At 37.5% G+C, this 22,714-nt stretch overlaps 1 protein-coding gene across 2 annotated transcripts in view; it reads right to left on the minus strand.

Annotated features, from left to right (window-relative positions):
- LOC149543915 (uncharacterized) overlaps positions 1-22,714 on the minus strand; it is a 354,620-nt gene that overhangs the window by 326,178 nt on the left and 5,728 nt on the right. For both annotated transcript variants that reach the window (XM_089798562.1, XM_089798563.1), the window contains exon 2: positions 12,980-13,023. In XM_089798562.1, coding sequence (XP_089654688.1) covers positions 12,980-13,023 — 44 coding nt within the window. The remainder of the gene's footprint in view (positions 1-12,979; positions 13,024-22,714) is intronic.

Genomic DNA, 22,714 nt, shown 5'->3' on the forward strand with positions numbered 1-22,714 from the left:
TTCAACAGGCTCTGGTGTTCAGATGTCATGGCATGTGCCCACTCTGGAATTCCTTTAGCCTCAGAATATGTTTGAGGTTCAAACACACTGTGAATGTTGGCCATAAGAGCAAAGTTAACAGAATCTATAGTTTTGCTCTTTTTCCGAGCAGTTCTCCCATCAATGAGCTCATCATCGTGAAGATCAGCAAGTGTCTTAGCCCACCACTTAGGCCGAAGAGGAGAATGACCAACAGTAGTACCAGGAGATGCTTGATCAGCAGGATCCTCATCAGAAGAATCTGAATCAAACTCAGATGAAGCATCTACAAAGCAAGGTGATCCTGCAGGAGAAGCTGGAGGTGTTTGTACAGATATCACTGGAATGACTGGAGTTGCAGGAGCTACTGGAGCCCTCCCATCATGTGGACCTAATGGAAGCCGAACTCCCAAATCATGAGCCTGCATAGGTTGGTCTGCTAGATCAAGAACAGAAGAAACAGGCATGAATGGTCCTCGCTGTTCATCAAAGACTACATCACGGTTGTATATGAGATGAGATGTCTCAACATCAATCAGACGGTAGGCTTTGTCAAGACTGCTATATCCAGCAAGCATCAGTTTCTAACTCTTGGCATCCAGTTTGGTGTGTGAAGCATCAAGAATCCAAACAAAAGCAGGAGAGCCAAAAACTTTCAGGTGACTGATTCTGGGCTTGCGACCTGACCAGGCCTCTTCCGAAGTTTTACCTTTGACCGCCACTATGGGTGACCGGTTCAACAGATAAACTGCAGTGTTAACTGCTTCTGCCTAAAACTACTTCGGAACATGTCTGTGTTCGAGCATGGAACAAGCCATCTCGGTGATTGTCCTGTTCCAACGTTCAACTACACTGTTCTGTTGTGGCGTGTGGGGTGTGGTGAACTGGCGTTGGATGCCATGTGTATCACAGAAGCTGGAGAAAGCATTAGAACGAAATTACCCCCCATTGTCTGATCTAAGAGTAATAATAGATTTCCCAGACTCTTTTTCAACTAAGGGTTTAAACTTCTGAAATACAATGAATGCATCTGATTTCTTTTTAAGGAAATACACCCACATTTTTCTACTGAAATCATCTACAAACAATAGAAAATACCTGGACCCAAGAACAGAAGGAGTGGCCATAGGACCGCAGATATCAACATGAACAAGCTAAATTACCTGAGAAGCTCGCCAAGAATCGCCACTAGGAAAAGGTGTGCGATGTTGCTTCCCAGCTTGACATGCATCACAAACTCCAAGGTGTTGAGTTTGAATCTCTGGCAAACCAAGAACAAGCTCATCCCGAGCAAGTTGTGAGAGATAATGCACATTTAAGTGCCCATATCGCTGATGCCAAAATGTGCTGATGGAAGATCATCGAGCAGCCATAGCTAAGTCCTGAGAATCACCAGAATTAGTAAGTCTAAAAAGACCATGATCCTCAAGACCAACTGCAACAGTAGACTTAGTCGCCCGATCAGTAATGGTGCACTGATGTGAACTGAAGGTGACTGCCAAGTGTGGAGAATGTCGCAACAACTGACTGACTGAAAGTAGATTGAGTTCCATCCCTGGAACGTAGTACGCATCAAGGAATATAAGATTCCTCCCAACAGACTGAATCTGAATGTTGCCTTTACCGACAACCGTGTACTCTTCTCCACCACCAAAAATAACAGAATCTGAATAAGGCTGGTAGTCAGTAAACCAATCTCTGCGCTGAGTGAAATGTCACGAGGCACCTGAATCAATGTACTAGGCAGATGACTTCACATGATCTGCAGGTCTTTTAGCCATAAAGGCGTAAAAGGCAGATTCTATCTGCTCAGTGTGCTTGGCAATGTTCGCTTTGGGTTGTGAACCTGATTGCTTAGACTGGGCAGCTAAGCGTTTCCGACATTCAACCTTCATGTGACCATACTTGTGGCAGTAGTTGCATTGAATGTTCTTCTTTCTATTACCATCGGATGCTGGAGGAAAAGACTTCTGCTGAGATGGTTGTTGAAACTTGCCCTTATCTTTCTGCAAAGATTTCGCAGCAAAGGCTTGCTTAGTGGAGGTGGAACTGGAGCTGCTACCGAATTGTTGTTTCCACCGATCTTGCTCAAGCAGTAGGGTGCAAAGATCAGTGAACTTCAGATCAACACCAGTAGATGTGATGTTGAGAGTCTCGATAAAATGCTCATATGATTTTGGTAAACTTCGAAGAGTGATTACCACAATATCCTCTTCCTCCATCTTGCGACCAATGGCAACTAACTGATCACGGATTTCCTGAATCCGATTCAGGTGTGCCTAGAACGAAGTGCGCTCATCCATGACAATAGAAAATAGAGTGTTTTTCAGAAAGAAGGCTCTGCTCTTGTCAGAAGTCTCATGAAGACCTTTCAAATGTGTCCAGATTTCGGCGGCTATCTTGCCGGATGGAATCTGAGAAAGCTGATCATCAGCCACAGATAGTTTGAGAAGCATTACTACCTCTCGATTATTCAGATCTCATGTATCTTGATCAGGACCCGGAGAAGTCGGATGCTTCGTAACACCGAGAACAAGTTGATCGGTGTTTCGATATTCAAAGATTGCGACGATGCGCTACTTCCAAGTTCCATAATTGTGACCATTGAATTTGGAATTATGCTCGAGCAGAATATTTGTCAGAGATGCCATGGCACGTTTTCCAATGAAAATCTATGAAGGCACGTTCTTCGAAGCAAAAATACGAAAGACCCAGAAGAATCAGAGAATGACCCAGAAGAGAGCTTGAAAAACCCAGAAGGAATCTGCTGTTGTTTTTTGAATTCGTTGGCTCAAAAATCAAGGCACCCAGAAAAAACGGAGGACAACCCAGTTGAGCTCATGAAAAACCCACCAAGAATTTGCAAACAAAATATTTTTTCGCCCCCAAAAATTAGGGTTTCGAGCAAAATAGCAGTCGGCGGCCAAAGAGGTCAAAAACAACAAAAAAATGGTGTTTTGCAGGGCAAAAAATGGCCGATTTTGATCAGGATTCAAGCGTTAGGGCTTTGACAGCAAAGAGAATGAGGTATGATAAATCGAACTCGGGTCAAGTTTCAATCAGCACCAAAAACGTGGGTTAAAAACGCAGGCCAAGACCAGTCACAAATCCAGCAGCCAAAATTGTGATTTGCAGGAAAAATCGTGCAATCCTCTTGAACCGAGCAGACCAAACGCCAAACTCTGAAAAAATGGACGCCAAACCCTGAAAAAATGGAGGTTAGTTCAAGCCGCGTTTTGCAAAGAAGTTCGGCTAAAAAAAACGACCAGTAAGGCCACGCAATTTGCAGACCCGAGTTTGGGATTTTCTCTAGGCCGAAAACCCTAAGCGGATTTGAGAGAAATTCAACGGAAATAATTTTGAAAAAATTTAAACAAATAATTTCACGAAGAAATTATAAATTTTTTCGAAAAAATTTAAGTAATAGCTCTGATACCATATTACGAGGTAATTGGTAAATACTTGCTTGTTATTAACAGAGACCGAGAGGTCAATTTATACAAAAGAATAAAGTGAAAAGAATAGAAATATTCTATTCTAACAGATTAAACTAAAAAAACGAAAGCTAACTAAAGCTAACTAAATATTTACAATAGATAACCATTAACTAATAATAGACGTCTTATCTATTATTGTAATAGAACCATCGTAACTCAGAAAGCGATTTTCCAATCCAGGATAGCTTGAATCTTCTCATGGTGGACCTACACTCCATATTTACTGACAACATGCCTTAGGTATAATATTTCTATCATCCTGAATTCACACTTGAATTGCTTGGTGAACAAAGACTGAGCCTTCATGATCCCTAGGACTTCATCCAAATGTCCAAGGTGTTCTTCCCAAGTTTTGTTGTAGATAAGGATATCATCAAAAAATACTAGCAAGTATTTACGCAATTGTTTGTTGAAGATGTGTTTCATGCAAAACTAAAAAGTAGCCAATGCATTCGTTAATTTGAACATCATGACCAAGAACTCATAACGCCTGTAGTGACAACGAAAAGTCTTCTTCCGACATGCGGGTCTGATGGTATTCGAAACGAAGATCTTTTTTAGAAAAAAAAAACTGCACCATGCAACTCATCCAATAATTCATCGATCCTGAGAATAGGGTATCTATTTTTTATTGTCTTCTTATTCAGCACACGGTAGTCCACACACATGTGCATCATCTCATCCTTCTTTTTTACCAATACTTACTGATGATGCAAAAGGGCTAGAGTTGGGACGAATCCATCCTTTCTCAAGCAGTACCTAAATCGTCTTCCCGATCTCATCATTGATTTTTTGGGGGTGGTGGTATGGCATGGTGGCACAAGCTTCCAACTCGATGGTATGCTCGAACCCACGATGGGGGGTATGCCAGGAGGAATGTCTATAAAAACTTTATCATGGGTACTCAAGATATTCTAAAGATCATCATCCCAGTGAAGTGTCTATTTTCCTTTTATTGGTTCTTCTGAAATGAAACAATGTGCAACCCATACAATGTCATCATGTCGAAAAATAACCTCCATCCGCTGCGTCGAAACTTCCTTCGGTCCCTCATTGGCCATCCCACAAAGAACAACCTTTTCCCTTCGACAACAAAAGTGAAGTTCATCCACTTGAAACTTTGTGTGTATTCATCAAGTGTCTCCATCCACTGTATGCCCAAAATAACCTACATATCATTTAGGTCCACTATAAAGAAATCCTTCGTTACAGTGTGGTTAGCCATGGTAATACTTAGTTGGAGAACAAGCTGTGTGCAAGGCAAAAGTCTTTCTCTTGCAACCTTGACCTACAGTCTTGTGTGCGTCTCAATAAGTAGACCTCTTCTTTTCACCAAAGATGAGTTTATGAAGTTTAGAGTGGCTCCACTGTCGAGCATCACAATGACCCTTTGTCCTTGAAGGGTTCTACAAACATGAAATATTGTACATCTTGAGCTCCCAACTAGGGCGATGGTTCCCCCACGCCATACCAATGCGGCAATTCTCTTCATATAGTTCAAATTAACCATTTTGGAATCCTCATGGGGGTGATCATCTTCTGTGGTTAGATTCTCCTAATCATCCTCATCATCGGATATGACTTCAATGTAGTGCATTTTCCCTTTACAAAGGCATCTATGCCCAGGTTCCCACAATCCCTTGCAATTGAAACATAATTTCTTCCTTCGAAGCTCCTGTCTGATAGCTTCATCCAATGAAGGCTTCTTTGGCAGAGGTTTGTTATCTTTGTCCCTTGGAAATACTAGTGGTTTAGAGTGGGCATAACCTCGAGAGGATGATGCCATGCTTCGCGCCATTTTTATAGCCTCTGAAAGGTTGGCAAGATAGAAATGTTTTACCCAACCCCTCAGTGGTTTTGTTAGTCCATCCATGAAGAGCACTATCTGTCTCCTTTCGGAAATGTCTGTAACCAAAATAGAGAGTTATTAAAATTCTATGATGTACTAGTCAACCAATTCAGTATGCCTCAATTGTGCCAACTCTTTGAAATTAAGTTCTGGATCTTTACCATCAAGTCGATCTATCAATCTTTCAATGAATTCTACATAAGTATTCACTTGGTCATGCCCCGGCGTAATAGTGCAAAGATGGCACCATTCATGTGCCACTCCTTCTAAGTAGAGTGCTACAAATTTAATTGCTTCTTTTGGCATTGGATTAAGTTGGAAGTAAGTATCGGCCTTCATCACCCATGCTTGAGCAAATATGTATCTGGATCCGTCAAATGGTGACAGATTTACTTTACTCAACTTTCCTCTGAGATCATAGTTAAAATATCCTCAGTTTCTGCCTCCGAAATATCGCATTCTCAATTCTGCATAGTCTTTGTAGGATATAGCCTCTTCCAAGTTTGCATTCTTTCAGTCTTCTTTCAACTATTCTTGAATTTCCTCAAAGGTTGGTTGCCTTCCTCCATGTGGTACCTCCGTCCGTGTAGGAAACATCGACATGGAAGGTCGAGAGCGTACTAGATGAGAATTTGCTTTTCCCAAGACCAAATCGGAACTATGACCATTTTGTTGCATAGATATCTTATTCTCTACTAGTTTCTAGAGGGTGTCATGTCCCCGTTTTGGAGGTAATTTTATTTAATTAATTTAATTAATTAAGTTGTCCAAAATAATAAATATTTTATGAGGATGACTAATTAATTATTTTAATTAAGTAAATAAGTGGTATTAAGTTAATTATTTATAAAGTTATCAAATAAATAATTATTAAAAGGTAACTTTATATTTAATTAATTTAATAAAGTGACTTGAATTATAAAATATTTTATAAAGTCACTTAATAAATAAAATAAAATAATGTTCTAGAAGTTTCTAGGGAAAGTCGAGAAAAAAGAATAAATAGGCATCCTGGGCTTCATTCTAACCATGCAGATTTGTTGATGTTGATTGTGCATTGTGGAGCCTAGGGTTTCTGCAGTTGTTTTTGGCCATTGAGAACGAAAACTCTCAATTGGTGAGCAATTTTGAGGGTGTGAAATATCACTTGAATTATTGCAAAATTGAGGAAGTTGATTCAGACTTTCTACTTGTACTTCAAAGCAAAATTTTATGGCCCTTGGCCAAATTTTTGTGGTATCGATTTGAGGAAATCTATTGCAGATTTTGGAGGCATTTTGGAGCTTTGGAATTTCATCATTGGGTCAATTTCATTTATTGCACATTGCTGTTATAGTTACCAATCTTTTTCAGATTTTAATGGAGGACAATTTTGCATATCATATTCAGAATTTTTGTTTGTATGGCCTCATTCGGGTATTGTTTCTTTGTGGGTATTTGAGCATTCATCTTGGGAGAGCTTGGCAATTGTTTTGGCGTATTTTGGAGTAGCTATCAAGTTGTTGGTAAATAATTTCAATGGTCTGATATACTACAGAAAGGGCACCATTGGCAAGACATTTTGGTTCATAGCTCATCATTGAAGCATCCTATGGTTCTGGGTATTGTTGCATTCAATTGCTATCGCCGAGACAATCATTGAAAGACCAATTCAAGGAGCCTGGAGTCTGCATTTATTTATCTAAAAGTATTGCCAGGCAAGAATAGGGGCGACACTTCAAGGGAGTCAATTTCTTCATTTGGAGGGGTCTTCATCATCAACAAGTGTTACAATCAAGTCTCCAGCTCTTCTACAATTTGTGTACCAGGTTTCTCAAGTCAATTGTTGCATATATATTGCATTTAGATTTCATACTAAGGCTGCATTTGAACTCAGAAAATTACATAGTTTGCATATGTTGTAATGCCAAGAGTCTTGGCCATTTCATACTAGCATTGTAGTTGACATTATATGTGCAATAGGGAGACATAAGTTGTTGCTCTGATATAGTTGTAATTGAATATGTTTTTATCATTCATGATCAGCTTATTAGTTTGCATGCTAATTGTTTGACAAAATGTCAATTGGCTATAGATTCTCTTTTTGGCATAAATAATGTTATAATTTTGCATACCAAGTGTTTGTATTAATGCCACTTGGCTGTAAGTGCATTAATGCCATCTTAGGTTGCATCCAAAGTGTTTGTCATAATTACTAGTTGCTGTAGCTGCATATTGCAAATAGTTTCAGTCACATATATGCATTGAATATTGTCAAAATAAGTTGCACATTCATGTTAGGTCGTTGTTTAGTCAATTTTGAGTCTTCTTGCAAGCATTCTCATTGATGCTAATTGAAGAAAAGAGTCATTAAAGCAAATTGAAATGTTATATCAGTCATATGACCCTTGTATGTGAAGTGTTTGACAAAATTTCCAAGGCCAAAAATCAAAAGTTTTCAATCAGATTTGAGCTGGGACATTACAGAGGATTTCTTCCATAAGTCACTAAGTGTCATTGATCTATGCCTGATTCCTCAAAAGATCCCTCAATAGTGCCATGATTTCCACAGGAGTGGGTTCTTGATCTGTCATTTTACCGAGTGGGACCTCCTTCTCTTTCGGCTATAAACTTTCATTCATTGTCCACAAGCTAGCAGGATCTTTGGCTCTAATACCACTGTAATGTTTCGTTCCCGATGTCACTTCCAAGGAGATAAGTTGGCCATACGTAGTGCTCTATGAACAATAGAAGGTCGTATGGTAGTGTGGGAGCAGATTCAACATAATAGAAAAGGTCGTACAGTAGCTATGGAACAAGGTCGTACAGTAGTGGAGCAAGGTCGTATAGTAGTGGTGGTGAAGATCGTATGGTGGTTGTGGAGAGGACCGTACGGTGACTGTTGTGTCTATACGGTGGTTGGGGGAGGTCGTACAGTAACAAGACAAAAAGGATGGTGAATGGAGGGTCCGTAGAGTGAGGATGGGAGGTTGTACGATGTTGAGATATCTGAACGATGGATAGGTACAATGGGGAATGTGATGGCACAATTATAAATGTAAATCGAGTTTCAAGAAATACGCAATACCTTCTCCACACAGATGTAACCCAATACAAGCAATTGCACTTCAATGGAGAATATGTATACTTGCTAACAAGAATATTGTTCAGATTTGTCAAATTCAAGCCGAGAAATACACGGACAAAATAAGTTGAGGGTTGAATCCCACCGAAACCGAAATAGCCAAGTGAGAAAGATCTTTCACTTCCGAAATGGTGAACATCAAAGAATTCTAATTGAAATTCGCAATACAAAGAAAATAATCCAAATCGCATACTAACTACTACCTACATGTCATGCTTAAATACCCTTCGGAGGAACTTCCCGAGGATTTACAAAGATAGCCAATGGCCACACCTACAAAAACAATTAAATAAAAATGGGTCCAAGATATACTAAATCAATCGGCCCATAAACAATGATTTGATTAATTGTTTATTTTATGACGGGAACATTACAACTAACGATTAGTAGGAACATACAAATAACCAATATGTCTAATGGTTACATAAAAGAACAAAAACTGCTATATGTTCAAGACAAGAAGTGGTAATATGTGTCAACTAAGTAAACTAAACAATCGTTAACAAAAGTTTGGCATTAAACAATATAATAAAGAAGACTAAGTATCACTTGATTAGTGAAAAAGTTTGATTAGTTAAAAGAACCAACTGGATTATGAAAAGGAATAGATAAGACTGTTCAGCATCTAGAAGGTACAATCCCTTCACCAAGTAGAATACAAATGAATGATTATTTATTCATGATAAAGGGATAAATAGGAAGGAATATGGAGGATGGAATATATTTTGGCACTGATCATCAAAGGATCGGTAAGAAAATAATTATTTATATTGGCATTCAAAAAGATATACATATTATCTATGCTCATCAAAAGAGAACACATTATATTATATGGCTGGCAGGTATCATGTGCCAACATACTGATTATGTTGTAACTTATCCATAAATCATTTGAAGTATAGAATATTATATTTGAATTGTATTAGAGAATAAGGAATTCTTATGTGATCAAAATATATATGTATGTGTGTATATGGATAAAGGTTTCCTTACAATTCTCATCCAATTGGGCATCCCATTATGAAAGAGAGAAATGGCACATACAAGGAGAGCAGGTAACCAAAGGTCCAGCAAGAGGTCAAAGGACGTACATGCTTTTGTGCCCGAGAACTCCAGAGAATTAAGTAGGCGGCCATATGGATTAAATGTGTTTGTCTTCGATCATAATTGTTGTAAGCAGATGTGTGTGTCCTTTTTACGACTGATGTTGGATAGATATGTTTGCCCCTATCCAAACCTGATATAAGACGTTGGATAAATGTGTTAATCCCTATATGTGGATGAAGGTATACTAAGTATATTGAGGCTAGTTCCACTTTGCTTGATATTAGTAAGATGTGTATGCTTATACTCCTATCCATGTGGTCATCAAGTACTCCAATGTACTTTCATCCCATGTTCACACTAAGGGGGGTGTTGGAAATAAGTGTTCATCACATAGTCATTAGAAATTAGAGAGTATGATTAATAAGTGCCATAATATTAAGTTGTTGAGAAAAAACATAATATTATTATGTAACATCGGTTTGTTGAGACATTTAAATATGTTATTATAATAGTGGTACCTATACAAATGTGCTTATATAGAGTTGTGAAAACCGTAGATGCAATAATTGTCGATAAATCAGCAATTTTCAACTTATTGGGAGAAATTGGAACCTTCTTGCTGAGAAGTTCCCAAAAACTTGTTGATTTACTTGTATCTTATTGTCAATTTCTCGGCAAGTCTACATCTACTACTTAGCTGTAATCATATAATAGGTTTTGACATCAAAAATTTGCTTTCTACAAATACTATTTTTTTGTCCAAGAAAAAAAAAACTTCCAACGCATTGCAAGGTGACTTGCAAGGATTTAGGTCAATTTGGAGCAGATTTGAAAAGGATTTCTAAGTGAGTTCAAACACATCAATGTTGGGAGAAATATACTTCAAAACGAAGAATTTAAAGGCCATGCAAGAGGGAAAATATTATTATGAAGTAATTGGTAAATATTTTCTTGATATTAACAATGATCAAGAGATCAATATATAGTATATACAAAAGTATGAATGATGATTCCTTAGGAAACAATCGTAAAGAATAGAAACATTCTATCCTAGATACAGAAGACTAAATATTAGAAACATTATAATATTTACTGGAGACTACAATAGATAACCATTAAGTAATAAATAATAATAATAGAAACTATCTATTATTGTTATACCCTCCCTTAATGGTTAATCTATCCACAACACCAACCTATCCTCTAAATTCGACAAACTTATCTGTACTAAGAGGCTTCGTGAAAATGGTTGCAATCTGATCCGTTGTAGAAATCCACTACAAGTCAACTGTCTCGTCTTCAACCAACTGCCATATGTAGTGACAGTGAACATCCACATGCTTGATCCATTCATGGAAGACTGGATTTTGAGCTAACTTGATAACACTTTGGTTATCAACAAAAAAAGTTGTCGGGCATTCTTGTGACCTCTGCATATCCCCAAGTATCCGACAAAGCCAAATAACTTCACAACCTGCCTTGACCGTCCCTCCATATTCAGCCTTTGTAGAGGAGAGAGTATCTACCTCTCTGTTATTGGTCCATGTGATGGCACCAGAACCCAAACCGAACACATATCCAAAAGTTGACTTTTTCTTATCAACAAAACCTGCCCAGTCTAAATCTGTGAACCCACTAAGTTTAGGATTAGAACTCCGAGAGTACAAATGTTCATAATCAGTAGTACCCTTCACATAACGAAGCACGTGCTTTGCTGCCATTCAATGATCAGCCTTGAGAGCTGCCATAAAACGTGAGATGTAGCTGAATGCGAAGCTAATATCAGGTCTAGTAGCAGAGAGGTAGATGAGGCTGCCTACTAGTTGCCTATATGTAATATCATCTACTAGAGGAGAATCAGACTTGGTTGATAACTTCAAACCTTTCTCCATGGGTATAGATGCAGGCTTGCAATCCTGCATACGAAACTTGTCTAACAGAGCACTGGCATATTTGGACTGAGGAATGAATATACCAGTATACTGCTACCAAACCTCAACACCTAGGCTATAATGCATGAGCCCAAGGTACCTCTTCATTTTTCGCTGAAAAGTTGCCAAATTACCACCAGGTTTTTGTCAATTATATTTTTGGGCCTTGGTGAGAAGTTGCCAAGTACAAGTATTACAACTTTGGTTAAAAATACTTAATGCATTTGGGAATATTCTTTCCTATAAAATAGGATTTGGAAAGCCTATAAATGTGTAATTTGTATTTGAATGAAAAGAAGTACGGTGGTTTCTTGTGTTTAATTTTTGCTGCTTCTATAATTCTGCCAGAAATTTATAAAGCTCTTTGGTTTGCAAACTATGTGTGAAATCTGAGCTTATCAGTATTATCCTATGTATGAGTGATGGCAGATGCAATGCTTGAAGCACTGTGGTCGATGACAGACCTGCAGATTTAGAGACAGCTATATGCAGATTTATGTTCAAAATTATTCTGAGTTCTAAAATGTATGGCAGCCTTTTGTGACAATAAACAAGCTCATTTTTGGATTGCGACTTGTCTAAAAAACTTTAATTTCAGGAAATAGTTGCAGATTTCAATATCAGAATTTTTAGTTGTCTTTCATTGATAGATGTATGTCACTTATACCAAAATTGTAAAAGGAAACCTCTTAACTTAAGGAAGCATGCAAGCATTTGACAAAATGTGTATGAGGTAGAGTGGATGATCTTTTGGTGATGGTTTAGGGGTTCTTCTAGCCATGGGGTTGGTAATAGCTCTGATAAAGCATCAGTTTTCCATGAAAAAGAAATTACCAAGCAAAACCAAGAAAATAAGATTATTAAAAACATCATGTATGGGAAGAAGCAAATAACTTTATTAACACAATCATCCTCTAAAAGAACATACTATGCTGCTTGCACAACTTCCACCTTTCATGTTAACATAACAACTATGTATTGATTTAATCCATGACCTTTAACTTTCCCTAATATTGTCTCAAATTCCAAACCTATGCTATTACTAAATGTGATAGGTTCCTCCAATTCAACATTTTAATACATATTCTAAGTTCCTAACTACTGTAAATGTATATGGAAGTATAAACTGTCTATTCTTATGGTTTTTGAGTCCCAACCAATATGTTTTGTTGCTAAAGTCTTTGGACCAAACACCAAACATCCTGAGTCGGCATTGCTAGATAATTATTGAAAGAACCAAGAATCAGGGCCATACCATTGTGGGGAGCAAGAAGAATGGCTTGTGATTTAACATCGTGCAAGGAAATTCACAAAAGTCAGAAGTAAATCTCATAAGATAATATTTTGATTCAATGCATTATTGACATCAAAATACCCAGAAAATGGCAAAGAAGGTCCATTGGCTTAATCATATGTCTAGATACTGGTGTCTTACAAGTTTGGATGTAAACAAAGAATCGCACTAACAAACTGTTTGCAACTATATAGAGTTTTAAGAATATATGAAACTTACGGTTGTATTAGTTTCACGAGAACAAGAAGTATAATAATGTATACCTGCAGTTCAAAGAGCAATTCATGTTCAGATAAGGGCATCAACTGTTTGATAATTATTAAATTAATTAAAGCTCTAAATAATGTCGCCACAGTATTATCCAGTATATTAAGATCATTAAATAGCAACAATATTACAAAAGACAATTCAGAAAATGTTAACTTTCCATTAAATGCTCCAATCAAGCAAGATAGATACATGAAAATGTATGTTACAGCTCCTCAAATAAAAGAGTATGGTAATATTGTTAAAAGCTCCATAATGTAACTCGCCACCATTTAAATCAAAATTATACTAATTTTGTTCATTAGGATCAGTTTTGAAATTATCTTTAAAACAAACCTCAAAAACTTCATGCTAATTATCTGTCATTATATGTTCCCAATAATTTATTCCCATTAGTGCAGGAAAAGTATTTGAAACTAATAATTAACTTGAGAAATTCTAATACAGTATTTCAACTTTCTCAAATTGCAATTTGCAATCATGATAACTAAATTCTTATGGCATAGAAATATTGACAAAAACCAAATCCAGTATAGTATTCATATCCATTTGATCATATGAAATCTATGAAAGGGGCAGCCACAATGAAATTGAAGCTTTAAATAAATAATCACTGTGTGGTTTACCATATGCACCACATTCATTCAGTTTTTAAATGGAAGTGGAAGTTACTCTCATGGGCAAGTGGCACTCAGTAAAAGTTGTCTGATATAAAAATTTCCCAAGAAAGATTGCTAATTGTATTAGGATCAGTCCTCATTTGAATAAAATCCATCTCATCTATATCCTTAAAGTGATTGGTTTATACACTTAAATCTGTGAATGATAAAATGATCATTTATAGGAGTATAAAGACAATGTTTCTATTCAGAAACAATCATAAAAGTTACTATATTGACTGTTAAATAATAAATGATAAATATACTATGAAAGATATTATTTTAATATCCTCCCTTGATGGTCAATCTAAGAACTCGTAGTCCCCCATATGCACTCATCATTTAAAATTTTAAGTCACTCCCTTTATCTGCACCTCGTACCTCTATATCCATTTCTCCCGTTAACGAGAAGATCAAAATTATGTTTAAGTGGGAACACAGGTCATCGAACCCCTCAAACTGGTTCAAACAGGTTCGAACAGGTTCAGAGGTTCAAAAGGTTCAAATTGGTTCAGCAGTTCAACAAACTTAGTCAATATTGCACCTGAAGTTGATATCATAATGTTGAATGAAAATTATGATAGAGCTCCACATTAAGCCTTGTATAGACACTTCCAGATTCATTTGGGTGAAATGCAATTTGAAGTGATTCACAGTTCAAGTTCATAATGCAGGTTCGTCAATTCAACAGTTCAGAAGATTGGTTCAATAGTTCAGACTGGATATATGGCGAAAACTTGACAGGCAATGAGTCATGATATTGGATAAAAATAATGAAAAAGAATGTTTGCATGGGAGATCATATTCAAACAATTAATATAAAATCAAATTAGTGATCTATATGTAAGAGTTTATATGAATAATATTCATATATTTTTTATGCAACCAGCAACCATGAATTTGCCGATGACAGAAAAAAGAGTCATGCTGCAGGGGTTATAAATTTTAATCCCACCATTGGATCAGGCCGAATTTTGGATGCTATTGCAAAAACCTAATTCTATAAATCGTCTCCAAAGCATTTCTCCAGATTCTTGACGGATCAAAAGTTACAACTGTTTTAGTGTACCACTGTCAAAACTGTCCATGACAGTCACAGAATGATGACAGAAAAATGAATCTCAGTGCAGGGGTCATATCTCCCAATCTAACCGTTGGATCAGGATGAATTTTGGATATGTTTTGACAATCCTCATTCCTCAGATTCTCACCAAAAGGCTTTGTAAATTCATTATGGATCAAAAGTTAAAATTGCTTTAGTGCACCATTGTCAAAACTGTCCATGACACTTACAGAATGATTACAGAAAAATCAGTCTCGATGTGGGGGCCATATCTCTCAATCTAACCATTGGATTGCGCTGTGTTTTGGATATGTTTTATAAATCCTAATTTTTCTAAATTCTCTCGTGTTGATGTTTTGTAGCTTTACTCGGATAAATTACATCAAGATTTTATATATATATATATATATAGCCAGAAGAGTGTAATTATGATAATGAATAAACCTGACCCACAAAAGGACACGTCTATTCTCTCTCTCCTATAAATCTGCGGGAAGGCTGCATTTGGAAAGTAAATACCAAATATTATGGCAGTGCTTAGTACATTTGCAACAATCCTCCAACACTAAATGGTATCAGAACCGGGACAATTGCAATGTCAAAACTGATTTAGTTTCATAATCTTTTGAGCACAACACAAGAACAAAGCCTCATATTAGAAGAGACATTACATACAATCTTGCCGCTATATTGTATCGCAGATGACTATTATTAACAACCTCATCATACTTGGCACTTAAGGTTCTTGTGATAATATTCTTTGTATGTCATTGTTGGGCTTGCATGCAGACTTTAATAATATTTACACATCCTTGATTGGCCCAAATTACTTCTGAGCCTATAAGAAGATGCACACAGCGATTGATATCTATAATTGTGCATTACAACTTGTTTGAAGCCTTCCATTAACCATCTCTATATCATGTGTCTTTAAGAGAAGTATGGTTTGTAACTGTGCTGCTAAGGAATATTCGCATATTGTTGTATGGTCAGCATAGCCCTTGTTGGGTCTCTAAATTTGCTTCCACAATTCACTCGAATATTAGGCTTGAAGGTTCAGAATGGTATCAAACACCACCGAAGAGGATTTGATCAATGATGAACCATTATTGAAACGAGGCATCACAATGGCAGCGACTAGGTCAGACAATTATCCAGGGATCAAACCATATTTCAAACATGCTGGCCAGAGCTGATAGGCGTATAGAGTGGAACAAAACAAATAATACAATTCTGCACAAGCAATCATCAATCAACACTTGGAAACAATGATGTTCTTCACCTCGATGACCCTGCTGCTAATAATGTCAAATGCAAGACGAGAAGAATGTAACATGTCATCGCAGAAAGGGGCAGGGGAAAAGAAGATTAATCAAAGCATGTTGAAAGGATGACTTTAATTAGTACGGCCTATCATTGCATAAAGAAGAAGGAAAGAACTAAAAGAGAATTCTAAAGGGATGTAACCTTCATTTGTTAAACAATTAATTTATTCATGGGTAAACCCGTAACTCACTTCAAAGATAAATCATTTATATATATACGTATGTTATATGATGATGTCAGCTTTAAAGTCAGTTTAAATATGAAAAAGTGTTTAATATAAACTATGAGATGAAGCATATTAGCGGCAAATGACAAGGAGATAGAAAGGTTGGTTGGACACCCAATAAGGTGACAAGGACAGCAAGGAACAAGTTTATAACTACAAAGTATTTAATATAAGGGAAAAGAAGGTCGGACTATTTTTAAGCCAGTGACATTTGAGGCATAAAGAGTTCAAGGGTGGAAAAGCACCAAAATTGTAAAGAAACTTGTATCAAGGATGCGCAAATAAGTATTTGTTATCCTTGAGTATTATTTGAGTCTCTCCTATTTTTTATTTTCAATAAGAGCTACGTGCCTTGATCTTTTCCTCAGAGAATGTTCTAGCAGGAAGACAAAGATTAAGATTCAAAGGGAGCCTAACATTTCATTAGAGACAACCTTGAAAAAGATGGAGCAAATAGAGGATGTGATTCAATCAACCTTTGATAATCTCAGTCATACTGATTCTAAGGGAGTAAATCATGTTGACATGGATTCTCCAGTGATCAATAAATTGTAGCAATCAACAGGACTGTGATTCATGAATATACCTTGTGACTATGTGATTTTAATGGGCCTACCCCCTGTGTACATCATGAGAAAGTGACAACTTCCAAATGATGCCACTTGTATTTGCATAAGTTATTGATGATATGATATGATATGATAGATTTTAATGGCATCCACGAGACTAAAGTAGTCTATGGGACCCATGCAATCACCCTCTTGAGTTAGGAGCGGAACTAGTCAATTGTAAAGTTTTGGTTAACTTGTCTCTCCTTCTCTGAAGTTTGGTAATCAAATCCGCTGCTCTCTTCACTTGAAAGGCGATGATCTTACAATAACTTAATTTTCTATTTTGATGGATATCTTACAATGTCTATGCAGATCATGATATATTATACTTTGCATGGTGAATGTTTATAAGGTAAGCATTATGAGAATGCATGTGCACATACCTTAGAAACATTTTTTGAGTATATGGTGAATGTTATGCAAATTGATATTCTGGAAGGCCATTACACAAAGTACTTGGTGAATATCATGCAACTTGATGTTCTAGAAGGCCATTACTCACAGAGTACTTGGTGAATATCACATAACTTGATGCTCTAGAAAGCCATTACTCATTACTTGGCGAATCTCTTGCATCTCAACATTTTGGAAGGCCATTACTCAAAGCGTGTTTGGTGATTATCAAATATTCTAGGAGACCAATACTCATGATATTAGATGTGATATCAAACATTTTTGAGTAATTGGTGAATATCATGTATTCTGGGAGACCAATAGTCATGATATTAGATGTGATATCAAACCTTATTGAGTAATTGGTGAATATCGAATGTCGATATTCTGGAAGACCAATACTCATGATATCAAATGTGATATCAAAATGTTGAATATCTTCTTATCAAAGATATTCTTATATTACATTGAGGTAATATATAGGCATGTGTTTATCCTCCCTAGCTAAGAGGGAGTGTTGATGTTTTGTAGCTTTGCTCGGATAAATTACATCAAGATTATTTATATATAGCCATAAGAGTTTAATTATGATAATAAATAGACCTGACCCATGAAAGGACATGTCTATTCTCTCGCTCACTTATAAATATACAAGGAGGCTGCATTTGGAAAGTACATACCAAACATTATGGCAATGCTATTACATTTGCAGCGATCCTCAAAAAACAACATCTCCAAATGGTTTTGTCAAATTCTTAATGAATCAATAGTTATGGATATCGGAGTGGAGTAATTTCAAGACTGTCAATGACAGTTATAAAATGATGACAACACATCATCACCAACAAGTGCCACCTCTCCAAGAGCCCATTTGTATGTTTCTTTGACATGGATTATGAGTATTTGGTTATTTATAACTCTAATATTTGTAAGACATTAATCCTGATCAGAGGTAAAAATGGAAACAACTTCCAAGAATCAGTTATTAAAACTGATGAAGATCACCGAAAGCAAAGATGATAAAGTGGCAATAGAAAGTTGTGAGGGGGGTTATGCTTCTTACACATGCCTATGTGGGAATTTAATTTTCTAAACGTATTTGTAAAAGGGGGTGCAAATTTTCTTTCTATGTATTTGTTCTGCAAGTTTTGAGTCTGTGAACTCAAGTTTCATTTGGTGTTGAATAAATGAAAAAAGCTTTGTTAAATCTGTGAAATTGTCATTGCTTTCTCTAGATTATATTGACCTGAGTTTTGAATATGATTGCTTTCAATACCACCAACAAATGTAAGCCCAAGTGATTTGGAACTTAGTTTCTCGATTAAGCTGGTTGTCGAAACAGATATGCACTTTTCGTGTTCTCTCAATTAGTCTTCATTGGTGAATGTGAGGGAGTTGTAATGTTCCCAACATAAAATAAATATTTAATGGGCCAATTGATTTAGTATATCTCAGACCCATTTTTATTCAATTGTTTCCGTAGGTATGGTCATTGGCTATCTTTGTAAACCGTCGGGAAGTTTCTCCGAAGGGTATTTCAGCACATCTAGGTAGTAGTAGGTAAGTGATTTGAATTATCTCTGTACTGCAAATTCCTATTGGAGTTCTATATTGTTCACCATTTTGAAAGTGAGAGATCTCCCCTAACTGGCTCTTGAGGTTTCGGTGGAAATCAACCCTCGCCCTATTCTGCCCATTGTATTTCTTTGCTTCGGATCTGGCAAATCCAGAACACCATTTTTCTCTGGAATATATCTATCAATTACTATCTCAATATACTTTGGTGTCTTCTTTACATTTTACTTCAAGTTGTCAATTCCATTCTGGAGGTCTTAGCATTAGCAAATCAAAAAAAAACACCGTACTGCATCACTTTTGGCATCTTACACCTCATCGTACATCTCCATCAATGCACATCTTCCCTTCACCATCATACAGCACCCCAAGCACTACCGTACGGCCCTATCATCTCCACATATTGAACGGTTGCTCCCTCCACATACCGTACAGCCTCCCAGTCACCACTGTACAATCTCTAACCCAACCCCTACCTTGCTATACCGTACGGCTTGCACCCTAACCGTACAGCCCCTTCTAGTTGATATCGTATGGCTTACATTCACAACCGTACGGTCCTATATGGTTGCCACCGTACGGCCACTACCCTCCCTGATCCGTACAGACATTGAAAGTGCCTCCAGGTGTAGCAGAAGTAGATTCCAAAGGTGTCATTCGACATACAGGAAGGACACTCTTGGTCATTGCTGCAAAGGAACATTATGGTGGTATCAAAGCCAGTGATTCTACCAACCTATGGAAGTGAATGCAAGTTTATACCCGAAGAAGGTGAAATAATCTTGTTAGTAGAATGGCAGATCATCAAGATCCTATGACAAAACTCATGAATCTTTTAAGAGAGCTCAGTAGAAACCAAATGGAAATCAACGAAACCCAAAGGCTTATGCAAGAAAAACTATAAAAATTGGCTAAGGGAAAGACAACAGGAGAACAAAATGGGCATAGTGATGATTATATTACGAGAAGGACAAACTCTCAACCCTCTCGCTATCGACCTTCGATACCCATCTTTCTTCCAAGGACGAAAGCACCACGCAAAGAAAGAGAGCCAACTTTTCAAGAAATGCAAGAAAAACTTCGGGATGATTGGCGGAACACAAATATGGAAAGTGATATATCTTACAGAGACTGTTGATCTAAGAATGAGATATTCAAGTTGGGGAAATCGTTGTTGGGAAAATCGTGGTTATTTTAATGATGATCTTAGGAGAAAGATCAAAAAAGTAAACTTATCACCATTTGATGGATTTGGAGCCATTACCGCACAGGCATGGGTTCTGAAGGCAGATACCTATTTCCAACTCAACCCGATGGCCGAAGAGGAAGCAATCAAGTTCGCAGCACTCCATCTGGAAGGAGTGGTGCAAGAGTGGTGGCACCATGGATTAGTCAGTCTCAGCCACAACCAAGTAACCTCTTATGTCGAGTTCACTGAGAGACTCATCGATCGATTCGATGGGAAGGATCCTCAAACTAAACTTCAAAGATCTAGCTTAGCTAAAGCAAATAGGTACGATAGACAATTACATCACTGAGTTCCAAAGGTTGTCAGTACTAGTCACAGACATCTCTGAAAGGCATTGAATCGTGTTATTCATAGATGGGCTGAGAGAGCCTTTGAGAGGCTGGATCAAAGGATTCAGCCCATGCGCACTCAACGAAGCTATTAAGAAGGTGCGTGACACGACTGCATCTTCTTCCGAAACTCGCATAGCTACGCCAACACCGTCCCCACAAGAAGACAAAGACAAGGAGCCAATTCAAAAAAAACCTTCGTTGGATGAAGACTCTCGATAAGAGCTCTTGAGGGAAAAGCTTTGTTTCAAGTGCAAGGAACCATGGGGACCAGGTCATCGCTGCCTTGGGAAGGGCAAGATTCATTACATTGAGGTGTTTCCTGATGACAACGAAGGACAAGTACCTACAATGATTGATGTGGAAATTAACCATTAGGAGAGAATAAATGCTCTAATACAAAAAGGGGGTTTCATTGCTACCCTCACTACAATGGCTGGAAGTAGTATCTTCAGGGTTCGCAACACACTTCACAGGAAATGAGTCACAGTCATGATTGATAGTGACGCCACACTCAATTTCATCAATTCATCTTTGGTCACTAGTAAAAGCTTGCATGCAATAGAGCATGGAGAATTTGAGGTTAAGGATACTGGATGAACCTTGTTACCTTGCACTCATGTGATCCCATGGCTAAAAATTTCCATGGGAAACTATACTTTGACAGATGATTTCTTTGTCATAGATTTGGTTGATATTGATATCATATTGGGCATCCAGTGGGTGGAGAGCCTTAACCAGTACACCCAAAGTTTCAAGAGGATGGACTTTTCATTTGAGACAGATGACAAGAAGGTGCTGCTAGGAGGAATGTAAAATAAAGGATCAAGGGAAGTCACCATCAAGAAGATGGAGGCCATTTTTAAACATGATACGATCCCAGACACTGCAAGTAAAAAAATGGCAGTGAACACTTTGCCCTATTCCTTGGATAATTGGCGAGCCCATCTATTGGTCGAATGCTCCAAGAACACTTTTGCATGCCAGTTGATGGATGGCTATATACATGATGAAAGATACCAAGTTATTGATAATATCATTTACTACAGTGATAAGATCTACTTGCTACCTAACTCAAAATTGAAGAAGTTGATTACAGAAGGTTTTCAAGAATTGGATTTGCATTTGCTCGAGGACAAGCGAATTTTGGGATGGAAGGACTGTAATGTTCTCATCATAAAATAAATATTTAATCAAACCTTTGTTAGTGGGCCGATTGATTTAGTATATCTTGGACCCATTTTTACTTAATTGTTTCCATAGGTATGGCCATCAGCTATCTTTGTAAACCGTCGAGAAGTTTCTCTGAAGGGTATGTAAGCACGACATGTAGGTAGTAGTATGTATGCAATTTGGATTATTTCTTTGTACTACAAATTCCTATTGGAATTCTATATTGTTCGACATTTCGAAAGTGAGAGATCTTCCCTACTTGGCTCTAGCGGTTTCAGTGAGAATCAACCCTCACCCTATTCCCTCCATTGTATTTCTTTACTTCGGATCTGGCAAATCCGAAACACCATTTTTGCCTGGAATATATCTATCAGTTACTGTCTCAATATACTTTGGTGTCTTCTTTACATTTTCCTTCAAGTTGTCAATTCCATTCTGGAGGTCTTAGCATTAGCGAATCGGAGAAACAACACCGTACTGCATCACTTTCGGCCTCTTACACCTCACCGTATATCTCCATCACTGCACGACATCTTCCCTTCACCATCATACAGCCCCCCAAGCACTATCATATGGCCCTTTCATCTCCACATACCGAACCGCTGCTCCCTCCACATACCATATGGCCTCCCAGTCACCATCATACCATCTCCAACCCAACCCCTACCTTGCTACACCATACGGCCCCTACTAATTGATATCGTATGGCTTACATTCACAACCGTACAGTCCTGTCTGGTTGCCACCATACGGCCACTACCCTCCTTGAACTGTATGGAAATTGGAAAGTGCCTACAGGTGTAGTAGAAGTTGATTCCGAAGGTGCCTTTTGACACACAAGGACACTCTTGGTCATTGCTGCATAGGAACATTACAAGAGTGGGCTATGTATTTGTTCCTTGTATTCACTTGCTCTATATTTAAGCTTTTCTGCATCTACTTAATGTTTATGGATAGATGTTTGTGTGCCTTCCTTGCTTTCAAGTTAAAAGCATTATCATTTGTAGTGTAATTGATTTATTGCAAATCTTGCATGGGGAGCTGTACTTGGATAATTCAAAGGAAGATTATCAATCCCATGAT

Source organism: Cupressus sempervirens, chromosome 8 (assembly GCF_028749045.1).
Source record: "Cupressus sempervirens isolate cs-2001-9-10 chromosome 8, ASM2874904v1, whole genome shotgun sequence".
Classification (NCBI taxonomy): Eukaryota; Viridiplantae; Streptophyta; class Pinopsida; order Cupressales; family Cupressaceae; genus Cupressus; species Cupressus sempervirens.